Below are 18,308 nucleotides of genomic sequence, written 5' to 3' on the forward strand. Positions count from 1 at the left end.
TTCCTTCCTTCCTTCCTTCCTTCCTTCCTTCCTTCCTTCCTTCCTTCCTTCCTTCCCTCCACCTATCTCTGTCTCTCTGTCCTGTCCCCCCTTTCTTTAACATAATAGACTCTCCATTCCATCTCCGAGGGTTGGAGTGGGGAAGAAAGATTGGGTGAGGGACAGCATGGGTGAATATTGGGGAGGTGCTTAGAGAATTGGGTGGGAGGCTCATCTCGAAGCTGCTTTTGCATAGCAAGCACCTGTTTTGCTCACATTTCATGTTTGGAAAGACTTGTGGTGAGGACCCAATGGGGATTATTGGAGCCTGCTCTTGGATAAAGATATCTATTGAGAGCATGACTTGATAATAAAGAAGCTGAAATTTTAAAGGATTATTTTCTAGAGTCGTGAAATATGTATGAACATCAGAATATTCTTGGTATCATAGTTGCTACATCAAAACAATATATAAACCACTAATGGTGAGGATGGGGCAGGGGGGGAGGGGTATGTATTGTCTCCCAAACTTTTTCATCAGCTGTTTGAACCTTCACTAATGTAGTAAATGATAAATCAGTTTCAGAGCTTCGCTCTTATCTTTTGGAGTTCTAAAAGGTCATAGAAGTGGTCTAAAGATAGCAAAAGGAAAAGCAAGGACCATGTACCTCATCCCGGCTGGTCTCCTTACAATTCCTAAACTCCTGACCTAAAACACTGCTCATTTCTGCCGCCTCTGCTTTGCTCAGCAAGTTCACCCCTCCCAGAAGCCACCTTCCTTTACTTCTTATCTAATCTATGGATCCCTTTGTAGTTTTAACCACTCCAGCCCCACACATTTCTTCCCTGCCCAGCTTTTATTTCCTATCCTTCAACTTCAGCATCTGCCTAGTCAACTGCATTGGAACCTCTTTGAGGGCAGAGAGTTACGCACTGACGCATTTCTGTGTCTGCGTGTTGAGCTTATTTTGAGGCTCTGAGATAAAAAGCCAGGAAGGAAGACACAAAGAACTCTAACAAGTGTAAAAATGCTGACTAGGAGACTATGCTGCCCTTTCTGTGTTCTTCTTACCATGTAAGATACACACATGGCAGGTGCTCGCATACTTGAAATGGTTGGAAACTGATTACATGTTCCTATGTGTATCATACCCCCAGGAACCTCCAGGATTAGGGTCAGTTGGGTGTTTGGGTCATTTGATCTGCCCAAGCAATCAATACTCACTCAGGCTGCTATTGGTTTGTCGTGGGATCACTAAAAAGAGAAGACTTCCTTCTATTATTTATGTTGTAGGAAGCAAATGATAAGAGGCTTGTTGGCAAAATTTTATTTTGCCCATGAAATTTAAACTTAGGACCTTTCTGTTCACACAAATAAGTCCCCAAGTAAGGTGAAAAATAAAGTATAAAAATATCACACACACACATATATGGACATATACATATATAGTTTATATGTTTATGTGTATAATGTATATGTATATACATGTATGTGTTTATGTGTGGGGGTGTGTGTGTCTGTGTGTGGGCTTAGAAATGAAGAGAGAAGGTGAGAGAGAGAGAACATCTCAAAATCTTGAATTTCATCTGGTATCAAGAACCCACCTAAGTTATAGGAATTTCTAAAGACAGGACAGGAAGGGTTTTTAAGACAACTTCTACTTTAAATAAGAGAAGGTGTGCATATCACCATGTGTATGATACTATTTGAATTGCTACAGAAACAATCATAACATAAGCAGAGTCAGTTTTATAGATGTGCTGCATTAGTGCATTAATCCAACACAAATATAATTTTTTCCCCCTACAGTATGCCATGGAACCTAATTATCTGCATATTTGGCCTAGAAATACCTTTATGATGATTGCGCTTCCTAACATGGTAATATAGAATTTATCAATGTAATTTTGCATCTATAAAGTTTTTCATTACTTACTTTTGTATTTTGTATGTATGCCTAATTGCTTTTACACTTAGGATGTGTATACTTTTAACATCATTGTTTGGTCTATTTAGTGATTATATCATTGAAACTTTGGGATTCCTGAGGAAAAACCTGAAGGAATTCCAATTATTTATCGTGGAAAGGAGATTGAACACATATAAGTTACAAGTGGCAGTTTGTGTGTGGTGCCTGTCCTCTCCCCCAAGATGGTGTAGGAGGAAATGGCCTTCCAATAAAGCCAAAGAGATTCGGGTTCTACACAAGGCAGTCCTTCCAGTGTGTGAGGTGTCTGGGACATTGGAATATAGATAGTCAAAAAGGGGCATGGCTGTTCTTTCATTAGACCCTAGAGACTTTTTTTGCTCTCTAGATCTAACTACATATTTGTCTAGTTGGTCTTCTTCTGTCCCTTGGCAGCAATGCTGGGGTCCAGTGCCTCGTAACATTATCTGAAGAGGAAGAAGAGACAGGAAATGTGAGGAGAAATTCAATCCAACCAGCCGATTAGTTATATAAGGAGGGTAGTGTTTGCGATTAGTAATCTAAGGAGGGTAGTGGTTTCTTGGTGAAATGGCTGAGGTTTACCGTGTAGAAATTCTAGTAAGCGAGAAGATGGGGAGCACCTGGGACTTGGGGGGCTTTTCTTTGGGAGCGAGGGGAGAAAGCCAGCTGTGTTTCCTGCTGGCCTGGACATTTCTGCCGGGTGTCCCTCGGCCACAGCAAGAACCTGAGACTACATTCTCTCACACTCTTCTCTCCTTCTCGCAGAACAGATCTTTCACGTGTACTTTGTTCATGCCCTTTGACGAGTTTGAAAAACTTGTAACCAGCAGTGATGTGCTGGATTTCTTCCAGAAGTACTTTCCAGATTCCATCCCTCTAATTGGAGAGTAAGTTTCAAGATGTGCAAGTGTGCCTTTCTCTCCACTGCTTTGAGCTACTCAAAATCCAAATAAAGGTGCTGCAATAAAGGTTACTTCCGTTTGGATGAAATGTGACTGGTCCTGGACGGGAAACCTGCCTTAGAGCAAAGTCTAAAGTGGATGTTGTGTTGTGAGTGGGAATTCTGAAAACCCCATGGCAGGCCCAGTTTCCCGGGGAAAGACAAGTCACCCACGTCCCCAGGCCTCTCTGCCTCCTGTGTGGGCTCTCAGGTCCTTGGAGGTTGGTGTGCTGCAGAGTGGGGCTGTGCTTCCCTCTGCTGGTGGGCACACAGGTCCAAGGCGCAGCAGATGCGAGTCGGGGTCCTCACTTTCTAGCTGGGTTCGCTTTCCTAGTTCATAGGCCCCTCCCGGGAACATGGCAATCCATAGCGGTACCTGCCCCAGAGTGTTGAGAGGACAGGACAAGTTCTTGCCTATAGATCGTTCGGCACAGGGCCTGGCACATACAGAGCCCCCCAGCTGGGAGCTAGCTTGTTAGCTGTCTGGTTTATGACCCACGGCCCCTCAGCCTCCTGTCAATGCCACCCCCCCAGGGTCTTGTCACTGGGTCTCACTAAGTACCTCTGCCCCCACTGTCCCTCCCTGGAATCCAGCTCACTCCCCACCTCCAGCAGGGTTTTCATGGAGGCAGAACAGTGCTGCAGAAAGTGAGACTTAAGGCTGCTTCTGCCCCTCACTCCCTGAGTCTCAGATTGCTCATCTTTACAATGGGCATCAGGACATCTACCTTTGGGGGGCAGTTGTGACGTGACATGCACCAACTATATAAAAGGGGTGGCCCACTGCCAGCCCACAGCAGCTCTCTTTAAAATGGTCGATTTCGATCCTTACCTGCTGACTCAGTGTGCACTGATCTCCCTTTCTCTGATGTTGAGAAATCTCTGCACGCCACAATTTACCCCTTATGTTTCGTGGTTATTTCTTGCCTCTCCAACCGGAATTAAAATTCTTGAGGGTATGTACTGTTTCTCTACTTACAACTGCCACAAATCCTCTGTAGATGCCTGACGCTCACTAGCTTCCAAATCTATGTAAAGTCACATTCATTTTAGTTTTTGGTGTGTGTGGCTTTAATCAGATGCACCACGTCTCAATTTTTCCACTAAAACCTAAAACACAACAGAAGAGTTGAAAATTGCGTGACCCGCACGCCTGATAAGAAAATTTCATGACACATAACACAGACGCATTTCGAGTTCTTGAGATGCAGTCAAACTTGTCCTGGTTGGATGTGATTAACATTGTTGAGAACAATGGAATTTCAGGAACTCAAAGAAACTTCAGTTTCTCCTTTTCCTGTTTTCTTTCTGGCATTTTTGTGTGTTTCTCAATAAAATCCAATGGTAATGAAGTCAGTACATCTGAAAGAATTATGCAGGATTTAATACCCAACTTCAGGTGCTTATGTTCTGGTTGTTTCCCTTTGAAGGCAAACCCTGGTACAAGATTTTTTCCTGTTGCCGGCACAGCCCATGATATCTGTGAAGTGCTCTTCTTTTCACCTGAAGTCACACTGTGTGCTGATGGGGGACGCAGCTCACGCCATTGTGCCCTTTTTTGGGCAAGGAATGAATGCAGTAAGTCCTTTCTCCTAAAGTAAGTCAGTCTCAACCAAAAAGTTGTAAATAACAATCATGCCTAAAACTATCCCCACATAACGTTTGAGAAAACAATCAATTCCACAATCCTACCAGCTGTTTATATTGATCACCAGCTATAGTCAAGTCTTGGGTTGCTTGATCCAGTAATTTCACATAGGAAAAAGCAATAATGCAGAAGACGGTTTTCTCTGCAGTTAGAAAATATATTGATAGCTTGAAATTTGGGAACCTGTCAGCAATTCAAGCCTTAATTAAAAAAAATTTTTTTGAGATTATGCATAAATATATAAATGTTAGGCTCAAAAAAGAAAAAGAGCCCAAACTGTCTGTTGTTTTCTCCACTTTTCCTTTCCAAGGGAAAGGAAAATGTAGTTGACAGAGTTGAAGAAGACTATGAAATAGATTTGATGTTGAATACTACTGCTTTCATGGAAGTTTTATTGTTCTGGCTAGAAAAAAATATTTCTGAAAAGAAATAGTGCTCAAATATGAAATATTAATTTCAAGGAATCCTAAAATAGTTATCTAGACAGACAATTATTTTGTGTGTGTTTGATAACTAATAGCTTTATAATCACAGCCTTTTATTGTTTTGGTGATCGGGATCTATCCCAAGTGTAAATAGGCTATAAATCTAATTACTTATATTTTCCACAAAGTGGTCTAAACACTTTGTTTTACAAACACCTAAGAACACACCAATTTTAGGATAGTGGATAAGGGCCTGGGCTCTGGCAGTATAAGGCCCGGTTCAAATCCTGGCTCCAAGATTTATTAGAATATGTTCTTGCTCAACTAACTTAAACTTACCTTTACTTCCTTGTCTGTAAAATGGGTTTTCAATAGTGCCTACACCATAGAAGTTCTTGGGGGATAAATGAATGAATTAAGTAAAGAATTTAAAAGTGTTATCTCAGCCTATGTGGTATTTTGCATCTCTAACTTCCTGCAGCATTAATAGTCTATATTGCTGACAAGAATATTTATTGGCTTCAGATGTAATCTCTATAATTGATGCGACAAATATTTTTTTAACGTTTACATTTTTTATATTTTCTCTAAAACTATAGTTTGAATTCCTAGAAAGCAGGAAACCTAGCTTTTGATTTTCTTCTTCCCCACTGCGTTTAGCGTCGAACCTTACCAAATAGTGTTAATTTTGTGGATTTCGTGACATTGGAAATTTGCTCTAATCTTTGGTTTAAAGGAACTAAATTAATATGAGAGTTCTAGCCTGTCATTAATTTCTCTAAATGTGAAGCTTAAAGACTGAATAGTTTAAATAAGATTCGAATACTCATGTTAGAGCAATATAATTGTTCTAAGCAGTGGAATCCATCAAAATTACAAGAGTAATTTAAAATTTTGATCAAGGGGCGCCTGGGTGGCTCAGTCGGTTAAGCGGCTGCCTTCTGCTCAGGTCATGATCCCAGGGTACTGGGATCAAGCCCCGCATCGGGCTCCCTGCTCAGCGGAGAGCCTGCTTCTCCCTCTCCCTCTGTCTGCCGCTCTGCCTACTTGTGCTCTCTCTCTCTCTGTTAAATAAATAAAAATCTTAAAATAAATAAATAAATAAATAAAATTTTGATCAAATTCCAAATCATTATAATCAATATGCATTAGGCAAAGACAAACCATCAGGTATGCAGTTGAGGGTCATTTATGATCCTAATTTAATGCCATAATTGACTAAGCAGCTGTGTGCTGGTTGAAGGCAAACATCCTACGAATCATACTCACCAATGGGAAGTCTGTTCAAAATTGCTCAGAAGCTTTCATTATTTCCAGTTTATTTTTCCCTATTCTTTCTTATTTCAGGGCTTTGAAGACTGCTTGGTATTTGATGAGTTAATGGATAAATTCAACAATGACCTTAGTAAGTAAAATTTGTCAAATGGACATGGACTAGCCCTGCTGATTAATTGTGGACCTATTTCTGACCCTGGAGGAGGGCAAACCCATGATGCATTTTTCCTGTTCAGGATTATAAATTTTTCTATTAGCAGCCCATGCCACTGGTACCTACTCAGACAAGGAGCACCTAGAGAGGGAAACATAGTTTCTTTTTTTTTTTTTTAAAGATTTTATTTATTTGACAGAGAGAGACACAGCGAGAGAGAGAACACAAGCAGGGGGAGTGGGAGAGGGAGAAGCAGGCTTCCCGCAGAGCAGGGAGCCCGATGTGGGGCTCGATCCCAGGACCCTGGGATCATGACCTGAGCCGAAGGCAGACGCTTAATGACTGAGCCACCCAGGCGCCCCTCTTTTTTTTTTTTTTTTTAAAGATTTTATTTATTTATTTGACAGAGAGATAGAGAACACAAGTAGGCAGAGGGAGAGGGAGAAGCAGGCTCCCCGCAGAGCAGGGAGCCCGATGCGCGGCTCGATCCCAGGACCCCGGGATCATGACCTGAGCTGAAGGCAGCCGCTTAACCGACTCAGCCACCCACGCGCCCGAAACATAGTTTCTTTTAAGGTTTGTACCTGGAGGTCTGTGCAGTGATCCTCACAAAGAAAGACATTCCCAGGACCAACGTTTGCTCAGAATACGCTCTTTGCTCTCCCTTTCCACCTGGGGAACCTGCACCTGCATTCCTCCCCCCCGCCCCCCCTCCCGAAACACTTGCAGGAGCTCCACTGCTTTCTTGCTTGTTGCCTTATCAATGTTGCAGATGCTACTTCCATTTGCCTTTGGTTAAAACTGATTCCACCAGATATATTGATTTGACGGGTCCTGGAGTTTAAGATATTTATATGTAATGTGGAAATTAAATTAAATTAAATTATATGTACACCATAAGTTGCTAACAATAGCCCCAGACCTGGATAACTGTTACTGCTTCTTGGCATCCGTGGTCTCAAAGGCTACCTGTGAATTTAAACCTCGTTTAGGTAAGGGATAGATGTAGAGAACTGGCTGTAAGTCTACACCCAGATTCCAGTCCTGACTCGCCAACTTACCTTGAGCAAGTCGTTTCAGCTTTTTGAAGTCTTGGGTTTTCTTTTTTTTCTTTTCCATCTATATAGTGGGGACAATAACACTAACTTCAGAGAGATGTGAAAATGAAGTAAAATTATTTGTGTAAAGCTCTTTTATTTATTAGTTTCAGAGGTAGAGTTTGGTGATTCATCAGTTGCATATAACACCCAGTGCTCATTACATCACATGCTCTCCTTAACGCCCATCACCCAGTTACCCCATCCCCCTACCCCCGCCCCTCCAGTAACCCTCAGTTTGTTTCCTATAGTTTAGAGTCTCTTAGGGTTTGTCTCCCTTTCTGATTTTATCTTACTTTTTTTCCCTCCCTTCCCCTATGATCCTCTATTTTGTTTCTTAAATTCCACATAAAAGTGAAATCATACAATAATTGTCTTTCTCTGATTAACTTATTTCACTTAACATAATACTTTCTAGTGTCCATCAACAGATGAATGGATAAAGAAGATGTGGTATATATATACACAACACATATATATACACACACATATATATACATATATATATATATATATATATACATATATACAGTGGAATATTACTCAGGCATCAAAAAACGAAATCTTACCATTTACAACAATGTGGATGGAACTAGTGTGTATTATGCTAAGTAAAGCTTTTTTTAAAAAAAAGTCTGGCACAAAGTGAGTTCACAGTAAATGTTTGTGATAGTGTTTTAGGAAGTCCTTGGACACTGCTGTCTGGATCAGAAGAGACTAGAGGGTCCAGGGTAAAGTTCTTCTGGTTTTCTGCCTTCCTTTTCCAGTCATCTTGCTCAGATGCTCCGGATCCAGAGGCATTTTGTTTCCTCCCGTCTCTGCCCTGGTGGGATTGATCTGCATGTGATAGGCATGACGGAGGGGATGGAGGGTTCATATGTCAGAACATACTGTCAGCACTGGTCTTGGTTACTATGGAACAAAGATAAAACAATACTGATTATGACAATGAGACTCAACTAGCATTACTGAACATTTCATATGTGTTGGGTATCTTGCTATATTTTTTAATCCATTTTCTCATTTAGTCTCCATGGAAAACATGGGGCATATGTACTATTCTTGTCCCTGTTTTACAACTTGTCCCTATTTTACAAGCTTAGAGACTTAGAGTAACTCACCCAAAGTCATATAGCTACAAGTGTTGGATCTGGGACTGACAGCCAGGTTCTCTGACTTTTGAAATGGCATCCTTAATAACTAGTGTGGATTGGCCTTGTGAGAGTTATACTGGTTAGTCATTCATTTATCAGACATTTATTCAGTATTTACCATTTACGTGGTTAAGATTTCGGACATGAATAAAACATGAGGCCTACCTCTGGGAGATCACAGAATAATGATGGAACTGATGGTTAGCTGATAAGGTGTCTTCGGTACAGTGAAATAAATGTGGATGGTGTGGCAAGAAAGGACATAAAGGAGAGTAGAAGATTCTAAGCGGGACTGCATGGGGAGGGGTCGCTGACCATCATTTCTATGAGCTGCTCTCCATTTGTGAAATAAAGAAAATAAGGAGGGGCGCCTGGGTGGCTCAGTCGTTAAGCGTCTGCCTTTGGCTCAGGTCATGATTCCAGGTCCTGGGATCGAGCCCCGCATCGGGCTCCCTGCTCAGCGGGAAGCCTGCTTCTCCCTCTCCCACTCCCCCTGCTTGTATTCCCTCTCTCGCTGTGTCTCTCTCTGTCAAATAAATAAATAAAATCTTTAAAAATATATATTTCAAAAAAAAGAAAAAAAAAAGAAAATAATGATTGACTAACCAACAAGTATATGTTATATTAACTTTATCATAAGTTTTATTTAATCACAATAGGAAATGCTTGTGTGTTATTGTTCAGTATTCATAGATTATTGGTCATTCAGCCTGGTTACCCAAAGTTTGAAAAGACTGGAACAGTGGTAGAGTATACACCATTTAATTTGACTGGTGTAGAGGACGGCACATTTTCATAGACTGTATTGGAAACGATTTATTATTCACCTTGGCTCCTAGGTATGTGTCTTCCTGAATATTCAAGATTGAGAATTCCAGATGACCACGCGATCTCAGACTTGTCCATGTACAATTACATAGAGGTGAGTGAGGGGGTTGGGCTCCATTCCATGAGATCATTCCTGATAGTCTAACAGATAGTCTTTTCTTTTTAAACAAAATTTTTAAAATTTTAATTCCAGTGTAATTAACATACAGTGTTATATTAGTTTCAGTATAGAATACAGTGATTCAACAATTCTATACATTGTTCAATGCTCATCATGGTAAATATACTCTTTAATCCCCATCACCTCTTTCCCTCATCCCCCCACCGACCTCTCCTCTGGTGACCACCTGTTTGTTCTCTGTAGTTAAGTCTGTTTTTTTGTTTGTCTCCTTTTTTCTTTGTTTGGTTTGTTGCTTAAATTCCACATATGAGTGACATCATACGATATTTGTCTTTCTCTGACTGACTTATGTCACTTAGCCTAATACACTCCAGGTCCATCCATGTTGTTGCAAATGGCAAGATTTCATTCTTTTTTTATGGCTGACTAAAATTCCATTTTATATATATACTATATATAAAATCACCTCTTCTTTATCCTTTCATCTATCAATGGACACACTTGGGCTGTTTCCATAGTTTGGCTACTGTAAATAATTCTTCAATAAACATAGGAATGCATATATCTTTTCAAATTAGTGTTTTCATATTCTTGGGTAAACTCCTAGCAGTGGAATTATTGATTCATATGTAATTCAATTTTTAATTTTTTGACAAACCTCCATACTGTCTTCCACAGTGGCTGCACCAGTTTGCATTCCCACTAACAGTGCATGATAGTTCTTTTTTTTCCATATCCTCATCAACACTTGTTGTTTCTTATGTTTTTAATTTTAGCCATTCTGGCAGGTGTGAGGTGATAACTCATTATGATTTTGATTTGTACTTCTCTGATGGTGAGTGATGTTGAGCATCTTTTTGTGTGTCTGTTGGCCATCTGTATGTCTTCTTTAGAGAAGACATGTCTTCTGCCCATTTTTAATTGGATTCTTTGGTGTTTTTTGATGTTGAGGTATGTATGTTCTTTATATTTTGGATACTAACCCTTTATCAAATACGTCATTTGCAAATATCTTCTATTTTGTAGGTTTTGTTGTCTTTTAGTTTTGTTGATTGTTTCCTTTGCTCCGTAGGAGCTTTTTATTTTGATGTAGTCTCAATAGTTTATTTTTGTTTTTTATTTCCTTTGCCTCAGGAGATATATCTAGAAAAATGTTGCTAAGGCCAGTATCAGAGAAATTACTGCCTGTGCTCTCTTCTAGGATTTTTATGGTTTCAGGTCTCATATTTAGATCTTTAATCCATTTTGAGTTTATTTTGTGTATGGTGTAAGAAAGTGGTCCAGTTTCATTCTTTTGCATGTGGCCGTCTAGTGTTCCCAACACCATTTGTTGAAGAGACTATCTTTTTCCCATTGCATATTTTTGACTCCTTTGTCAAAGGTTAATGGACCACATAATTGTGGTTTTATTTCTGAGCTCTCTATTCTCTTCCATTGATCTATGTGTCTATTTTTGTGTCAGTATCATACTGTTTTGGTTACTATAGCTTTGAATTATATCTTGAAGTCTGGGATTGTGATACCTCCAGTTTTATTCTTCTTTTTCAAGATTTCTTTGGCTATTTGGGGTCTTTTGTGGTTCCATACAAATTTTAAGATTATTTGTTCTAGTTCTGCATAAAAGGCTGTTGGTATTTTTTTTTTTTAAAGATTTTATTTATTTATTTGACAGAGAGAGACACAGCAAGAGAGGGAACACAAGCAGGGGGAGTGGGAGAGGGAGAAGCAGGCCTCTTGCAGAGCAGGGAGCCCGATGTGGGACTCGATCTCAGGACCCTGAGATCATGACCTGAGCTGAAGGCAGACGCTTAACGACTGAGCCACCCAGGCGCCCCAAGGCTGTTGGTATTTTGATAGGAATTGCATTAAATGTGTAGATTGCTTGCGGTAGTATGGACATTTTAACAATATTTGTTCTTCCAATCCATGAGCATGGAATGTCTTTCCTTTTGTTTGTCATCTTCAATTTTTTTCATTAATGCTTTGTAGTTTTCAGAGTATAGGTTTTTCACTTCCTTGGTTAAATTTATTCCTGGGTATTTTATTATTTTTGGTGCAATTGTAAATGGGATTGTCTTCTTACTTTCTCTTTTGCTACTTCATTATTAGTGTATAGAAATGCAATGGATGTCTGTATATTAATTTTGTATCCTGCAACCTTACTGAACTCATTTATCAGTTCTAGTAGTTTTTTGGTGGAGTCTTTAGGGTTTTCTATATATAGTATAATGTCATCTGCAAATAGTGAAAGTTTTACTTCTTCCTTACCAATTTGGATGATTTTATTTCTTTTTCTTCTCTGATTGCTATAACTGGATTTCCAGTGCTATGTTGAATAAAAGTGGTGAGAGTGGACATCTTTGTCTTGTCCCTGATCTTAGGGAGAAAGCTCTCAGTTTTTTACCAGACTATGATGTTAGCTGTGGGTTTTTCATATATGGCCCTTATTATGTTGAGGTATAGTCCCTCTAAACCTACTTTGTTGAGGGTTTTTATGATGAATAGATGCTGTACTTTGTCAAATGCCTTTTCTACATCTATTGAAATGATCATATGATTTTTATCTTTTCTCTTATTGATGCGATGTATCACATTGATTGATTTGTGAATATTGAACCACCCTTGCATCTCAGGGATAAATCCCACTTCGTCACAGTGAATGATTTTTTTTAAAGTTGTTGGATTTGGTTTGCTAGTATTATGTTGGGGATTTCAGCATCTACGTTAATCAGAAATATTGGCCTATAGTTGTCTTTATCTGGTTTTGTACTAGGGTAATGCTGGCCTCATAGAATGAATTTGGAAGCATTCCTTCCGCTTCTATTTTTTGGAATAGTTTGAGAAGAGTATGTATTAACTCCTTAAATATTTGGTAGAATTGACCTGTGAAGCCATCTAGTCCTGGACTTTTGTTTGTGGAGGGTTTTTTGATTTCTGATTCAATTTCTTTGCTGGTAATTGGTCTGTTCAAATTTTCTATTTCTTCCTGATTCAGTTTTGTGATGTTATATGTCTCCAGGCATATGACAAAATTTTTCATAATATTTTTTATAATCCTTTGTATTTCTGTGGTGTTAGTTATTATTTCTCCTCTTTCATTTCCGATTTGTTTATTTGGGTCTTCTCTCTCTCTTTGATGAGTTTGACTAAAGATTTATTAATTTTGTTGAACTTTTCATAGAACTAGCTCCTGGTTTCATTGATCTGTTCTATTTTTTTAAATTCTTTTTTCATTTATTTTTGCTCTAGCCTTTATTATTTCCTTCTTTCCACCGGTTTGGGGTTTTATTTGTTCTTCTTTTTCTAGTTCCTTTAGGTGTAAGGTTAGGTTGTTTGAGATTTTTCTTGCTTCTGGAGTAGGCCTGTATTGCTATAAATTTCCCTCTTAGAACAGCTTTGCTGAATTGCAAAGATTTTGGACCATTGTGTTTTCATTTTCATTTGTCTCTATGCATTGTCTGATTTACTCTTAGATTTCTTGGTTGACCCATTCCTTATTTAGTAGTATGTTATTTAACCTCCATGTATTTGTGTTCTTTCTAGACTTTTTCTTGTGGTTGATTTCTAGTTTTATAACACTGTGGTCAGAAAAGATGTATGGTATGACTTTGATCTTTTTTAATTTATTGCGACTTGTTTTATACCCTAATATGTGATCTATTCTGGAGAATGTTCCATATGTTTTAGGATGGAATGTTCTAATATATTGTTAGATCCATCTGGTCCAATGTGTCATTCAAAGCCACTGTTTCCTTGCTGATTTGTTTTTGTTTTTTTTTTTTTTTTTTTAAAAGATTTTATTTATTTATTTGACAGCGAGAGACACAGAGAGAGAGACACAAGCAGGGGGAGTGGGAGAGGGAGAAGCAGGCTTCCTGCCGAGCAGGGAGCCCGATGTGGGGCTCGATCCCAGGACCCTGTGATCATGACCTGAGCCGTAGGCAGACGCTTAACGACTGAGCCACCCAGGCGCCCCTGATTTGTTTGATCTATCCACTGATGTGAGTTGGATGTTAAAGCCTCTACTATTATTGTATTACTATCAATTACTTCTTTTATGCTTCTTATTAGCTTCTTTATGTATTTGGGTCCTCTCATGTTGGTGCATAAATATTTACAATTGTTCTATATTCTTGTTGGATTATTCCCTTTATGATTATATAATGTCTTCTTTGTCTCTTGTTACAGTCTTGTTTAAAGTCTATTTTGTCTGATAGAAGTATTGCTACTCTGGCTTTCTTTTCAGTTCCATTTGCATGACAAATGCCTTTCCATCCCTTTACTTTTAATTTGCATGTGTCTTTAGGTCTGAAATGAGTCTCTTGTAGGCAGTATATAGATGGGTCTTACTTCTTTTATCCATTCTGTCACCTTGTGTCTTTTAATTGGAGCATTTAGCCCATTTACATTCATGGTAATTACTGATAAGTAGTATTTATCGCCAGGTTGTTGTTTATTTTATGGTTGTTTTGTAGTTCTTCTCTGTTCCTTTCTTCTCTTGCCCCCTTCTCTTATGGTTTGCTGGCTCCTTAGTAGTATATTTGGATTCTTTTCTCTTTATTTTTGCATATCAATTGCTGGTTTTTCATTTGTGGTTTATATATAACAAAGAATGCTTATAGAATTCTATATTAAGTTGATGGTCACCTAAGTTTGAGCCCATTCTAAAAGCACTAATTTTTTACTCCTCTCCCTCTATCCCACATTTTAGGTATATGGGTACATTTACATCCTTTTATTTTGTGAATCTCTTGACTGATTTATATAGATATACTTATTTTTACTGCTTTTGTGCTTCCTACTTTTCTTACTCTTATGGTCTTTCCTTTCCACTCAGAGTCCCCTTTAACATTTCTTGTAGGGCTGGGTTAGTGTCATTAATTCCTTTAACTTTTGTTTATCTGGGGAACTTTTTATCTCTCCTTATATTTTGAATAATAGCCTTGCTGGATAGTGTAGTTTTGGCTGCAAGTTTTTTCTTTCAGCACTTTGAATATATCATGCCACTCCCTTCTGGCCGCTGAAAAATCAACTCATAGCCTTAGGGGGTTTTCCCTGTATGTAACTGTTTTCTTGCTGCTTTTAAGATACTCTATCACTACTTTTTGCCATTTTAATTACTGTGTGTCTTGGTGTGAACCTTCTTGGGTTGATTTTGTTGGGGGCTCTCTGTGCCTCTAGGATCTTGCTATCCATTTCCTTCCCCAGATTCAGGAAGTTTTCAGCTATTATTCAAATAAATTTTCTGCCCCCTTTTCTCTCTCTTGTCCTTCTGGGATCTCTATAATCTGAATATTCTTATGTTTGATAGTGTCACTGATTTCCCTTAGTCTACTTTCATTTATTATTATTTTTTTCTCTCTCCTGTTCAGCTTGATTGCTGTCCATTACTCTGTCCTCCAGGTCACTGATCCATTCTTCTGCAGCCTCTAGTCTACTATTTATTCCCTCTAGTGTATTTTTAATTTCAGTTACTGAGTTCTTCAAATTGATTTGTTCTTTTTTATGTTTTCTATCTCTTTGTTGAGTGTCTCACTGAGTTCCTCCACTCTTTTCTCAAGTCCAGTGAGTAACTCTATGGCCATTACTTTAAATTCTCTATCAGGCATATTACTCATCTCCATTTCACTTAGGTCTCTTGTTCCGATTTTGTCCTGTTCTTTCATTGGGGACTTATTCCTCTGTCTCATTTTGCCTAAGTCGCTGTATCTGTTTCTGTGTGTTAGGAAAGTGAGCTACATCTTCTGCTCTTGAAAGTAGTGGCCTTTTGAAGAAGAGGTCCTGTGGTGCCCTGCAGTGCAGTGTCTCCTGTTCACCAGAACCTGACGCTTCAGGGGAGTCTCTTATGTTAGTTGCCTGTGCCCTACTGTTGTGGCTGAGCCACATTTACCTTCAGTCCAAGCATCTGCAGAAGCTGTCTTTGCCTGTTGTGGTTAGGGTTTTATCCCTGTGTAGTTAGTGGGCCAAGCTGGGACTACCTTGGAATTGAGTTGAGTCAGACCAGGTGTTGGTCAGGGCTGTCATACCATCAAACTGCAGGGCACTCTCCCTGCGTTGTCCCCTGAGTTTTTGTTGGTGGGAAGAGCCTGCATTCAGATCAGATGTCTGCCCTCAGCCCAATGCTGGGGGTGCCATTGGACTGGTATGTGTGGTTATATTTCTTTCTCCCCAGGGCAGGAGTTACTTTGGAGTGGTGCTGACCCCTGTTGGGGCTGCTTGCCACTGCCAGGCTTGTGGCACTGCTTTGGGTGGACTTCTGCCCAGGGTGTGTTGGAAGTGGCAGATCTGCAGGAGAATGTGGGGGTAGGTGTGCTGTTAGCAAGGTAGGTGGAGATAGTTGGTGCTGCAGTGGTTCTGGCAAGTGTCCATGTGTTGAAGCTGGGGGTGGGGGAGGGAATGGCATGCACCAGCTCTTTTTTTCTTGGAGAAGTCTCCCAAAGATACCTGTCCCTCAAGCACATGCTCTGAGATTAGTAAATAAATCTTCCCGCATTTCCTAGGCACTTTTCAAACTCTTGCTTCTATACTATATTGTATATCAGTGATTCTGTTTGTTGTGCTGTCTCTTTAAGGGTGGGGATTCAGTTTCCTCTCACCCTCCAGGTCTCTCCCAGCGGAGCCCTCTGATTTTTGAAGTTCCAGGTGTTAAGCCCCACTGACTGTAAGAACTCTCCAAGTTAGGCCCCTCTGGTTTTCAAAGCCAAATGTTATGTGAATTTGTCCTCTCAGTGTGGGTGCCCTATGCCTAGGGTGCCTGGCGTGGGGCCTCCTGCTCTTTGTTCCCCATGCCAGCAGTGCCCTTACCTCCTATGGATAGTCCTGTGGGTCACTGTGGCTCCTGACTATGTCTCTGTCCTTCCTACCTTCTTCAATGTGACCTCTTCCCTGTATTTAGCTGTGGAGAGTCTGTTCTGCCAGCTTCGGGTCATTTTTCTGGGTTTTTTACACTGATGTGGTTGTTATCTAGGTGTATCCATGGGATGAGATGAACCTAGGATCCTCCTACTCTGCAATCTTCCCCAGAAGTCACAAATGTTCTTTAATTTTTCTTTGCTCCAGCCCCATCACACACATGCCAAATAAGAATAGGTACAAAAAGAATACACACACACACACACAGTATTCCTTGCACATGGGTGGATTGTGACTGTAGACGTGACAATGACCCACATACATCATGTCCATCTACATTTTAGGGACATTTAAGAGGTAACAAAGATGACAAAATTCTGATTTCAATCACTGATAATTCACAGGCTCAAACCTTAGACATTTGGTAGAGCTAGTAATATTTTATTTTAAGGAAAATATAATTTTGATATGTATTAACATATTTGGAAGATTTAAGAAACATTAAATGACCTTAACACTGTTAACATTATAAGCTACAAATTTGGAGTAGCTTTATAATATCCGTTGAGGCCTTATGCACCGAAAAAAAATATGTATATACCAAAGAAATTCATGGTCAGAGGATTAATACTCAGAAGAAAAACACAATTACATTTTGAGTCAGTCACATGAAAAATTCACAACAAATAGTTACGGTTAAACTTTTTAAATGATCAAATGAAAAATCCTACAAGATAAATTTAAAGAAAAGACAGAAAAAATAAAAAAAACTAGACAAAAAAGATAAAGTGGATTTCAGTGTGAGCAGAACTGTTTCATATGTGGTGAAGGAAGTTCTATAGGATACTGAAAGTCTTCGCTGATGTAACTTGCATGTGTCTTTAAAAACAAGACAGCTATAACACAATATTTGTTCTCAGTATGGAGTAAGTCAAGACAGACACAGCTTCAAAGATCCCTTTTTGCCATGAAGATTCCAAACCAGACAGGAAACAATGGCAACTAGTCAAATCTTTGGTCCCACAGACTATCCCCAGATCTGGCTGAACAAACCTTTCACTGAAATGGAGTTCCCGTATTGCCCCATGAGCAAAATAGAGTTCTCTAACAGGTTTAGAGCAGTTGCTCAACCTTTTCAAGGTAATGACTTATACTTTTACTAAAAGGGATCAGGAATGACTGTTAAGGAAATAAGAATTTAACTACACTGTGTCCAGCTTTGCAGTGAATGGGAACATGTTGTAGAAAAGAAATAAACGTTATTCACTGGAGGTGTTCTTTAAGACTCCTATGTTATTGCAGATGAGAGCACATGTCAACTCGAGGTGGTTCATCTTCCAAAAGAACATGGAAAGATTTCTTCATGCTCTTATGCCATCTACCTTTGTCCCTCTCTATACCATGGTAAGGTCTGGATTTAAGACACCTCCTCATTTTGTTCTTCTGTTTAGCCATTAAAGAATCACAAGAACACTTTTTAAACGTCCTCACAGGTCACCTTTTCCAGAATAAGATACCACGAGGCAGTGTTGCGCTGGCACTGGCAGAAGAAGGTCAGAACAAATCGAAGTTCATAGTGTTATGGTTATGGTTCTTCAGGCAGATTCAGAAATGATGTGATAGACACCAAATGTTTGCTTCCAGATAAAAACTGTCCTGGTACACAGAGGGTAAAGTGCCTAATGAACAAAATTACAAAAAGGGAGAAAGGAAGAGAGAGCAAGCAAGGGAGGGGAGGGACAGAGTGCTTCTGAAGGGAAGAAATTAAAAAAAGAAACTGATGCTGTTATTTATTTTTTTTAAGATTTTATTTATTTAGAGAGAGAGAGTGCGAGCACAAGTGGGGGAAGGAATAGAGGGAGAGGGACGAGCAGACTCCATGCTGA

The 18,308-nt window shown here is 39.5% G+C and overlaps 1 protein-coding gene across 1 annotated transcript in view; it reads left to right on the forward strand.

Annotated features, from left to right (window-relative positions):
- KMO (kynurenine 3-monooxygenase) overlaps positions 1–18,308 on the forward strand; it is a 52,926-nt gene that overhangs the window by 32,841 nt on the left and 1,777 nt on the right. Inside the window, 7 exon segments of the mRNA XM_021682690.2 lie at positions 1,790–1,861; positions 2,694–2,815; positions 4,299–4,446; positions 6,289–6,346; positions 9,461–9,543; positions 17,725–17,826; positions 17,916–17,975. Of these exon segments, the coding sequence (XP_021538365.1) occupies positions 1,790–1,861; positions 2,694–2,815; positions 4,299–4,446; positions 6,289–6,346; positions 9,461–9,543; positions 17,725–17,826; positions 17,916–17,975 (645 nt within the window).

The sequence above is a fragment of the Neomonachus schauinslandi genome, chromosome 6 (assembly GCF_002201575.2).
Source record: "Neomonachus schauinslandi chromosome 6, ASM220157v2, whole genome shotgun sequence".
Classification (NCBI taxonomy): domain Eukaryota; kingdom Metazoa; phylum Chordata; class Mammalia; order Carnivora; family Phocidae; genus Neomonachus; species Neomonachus schauinslandi.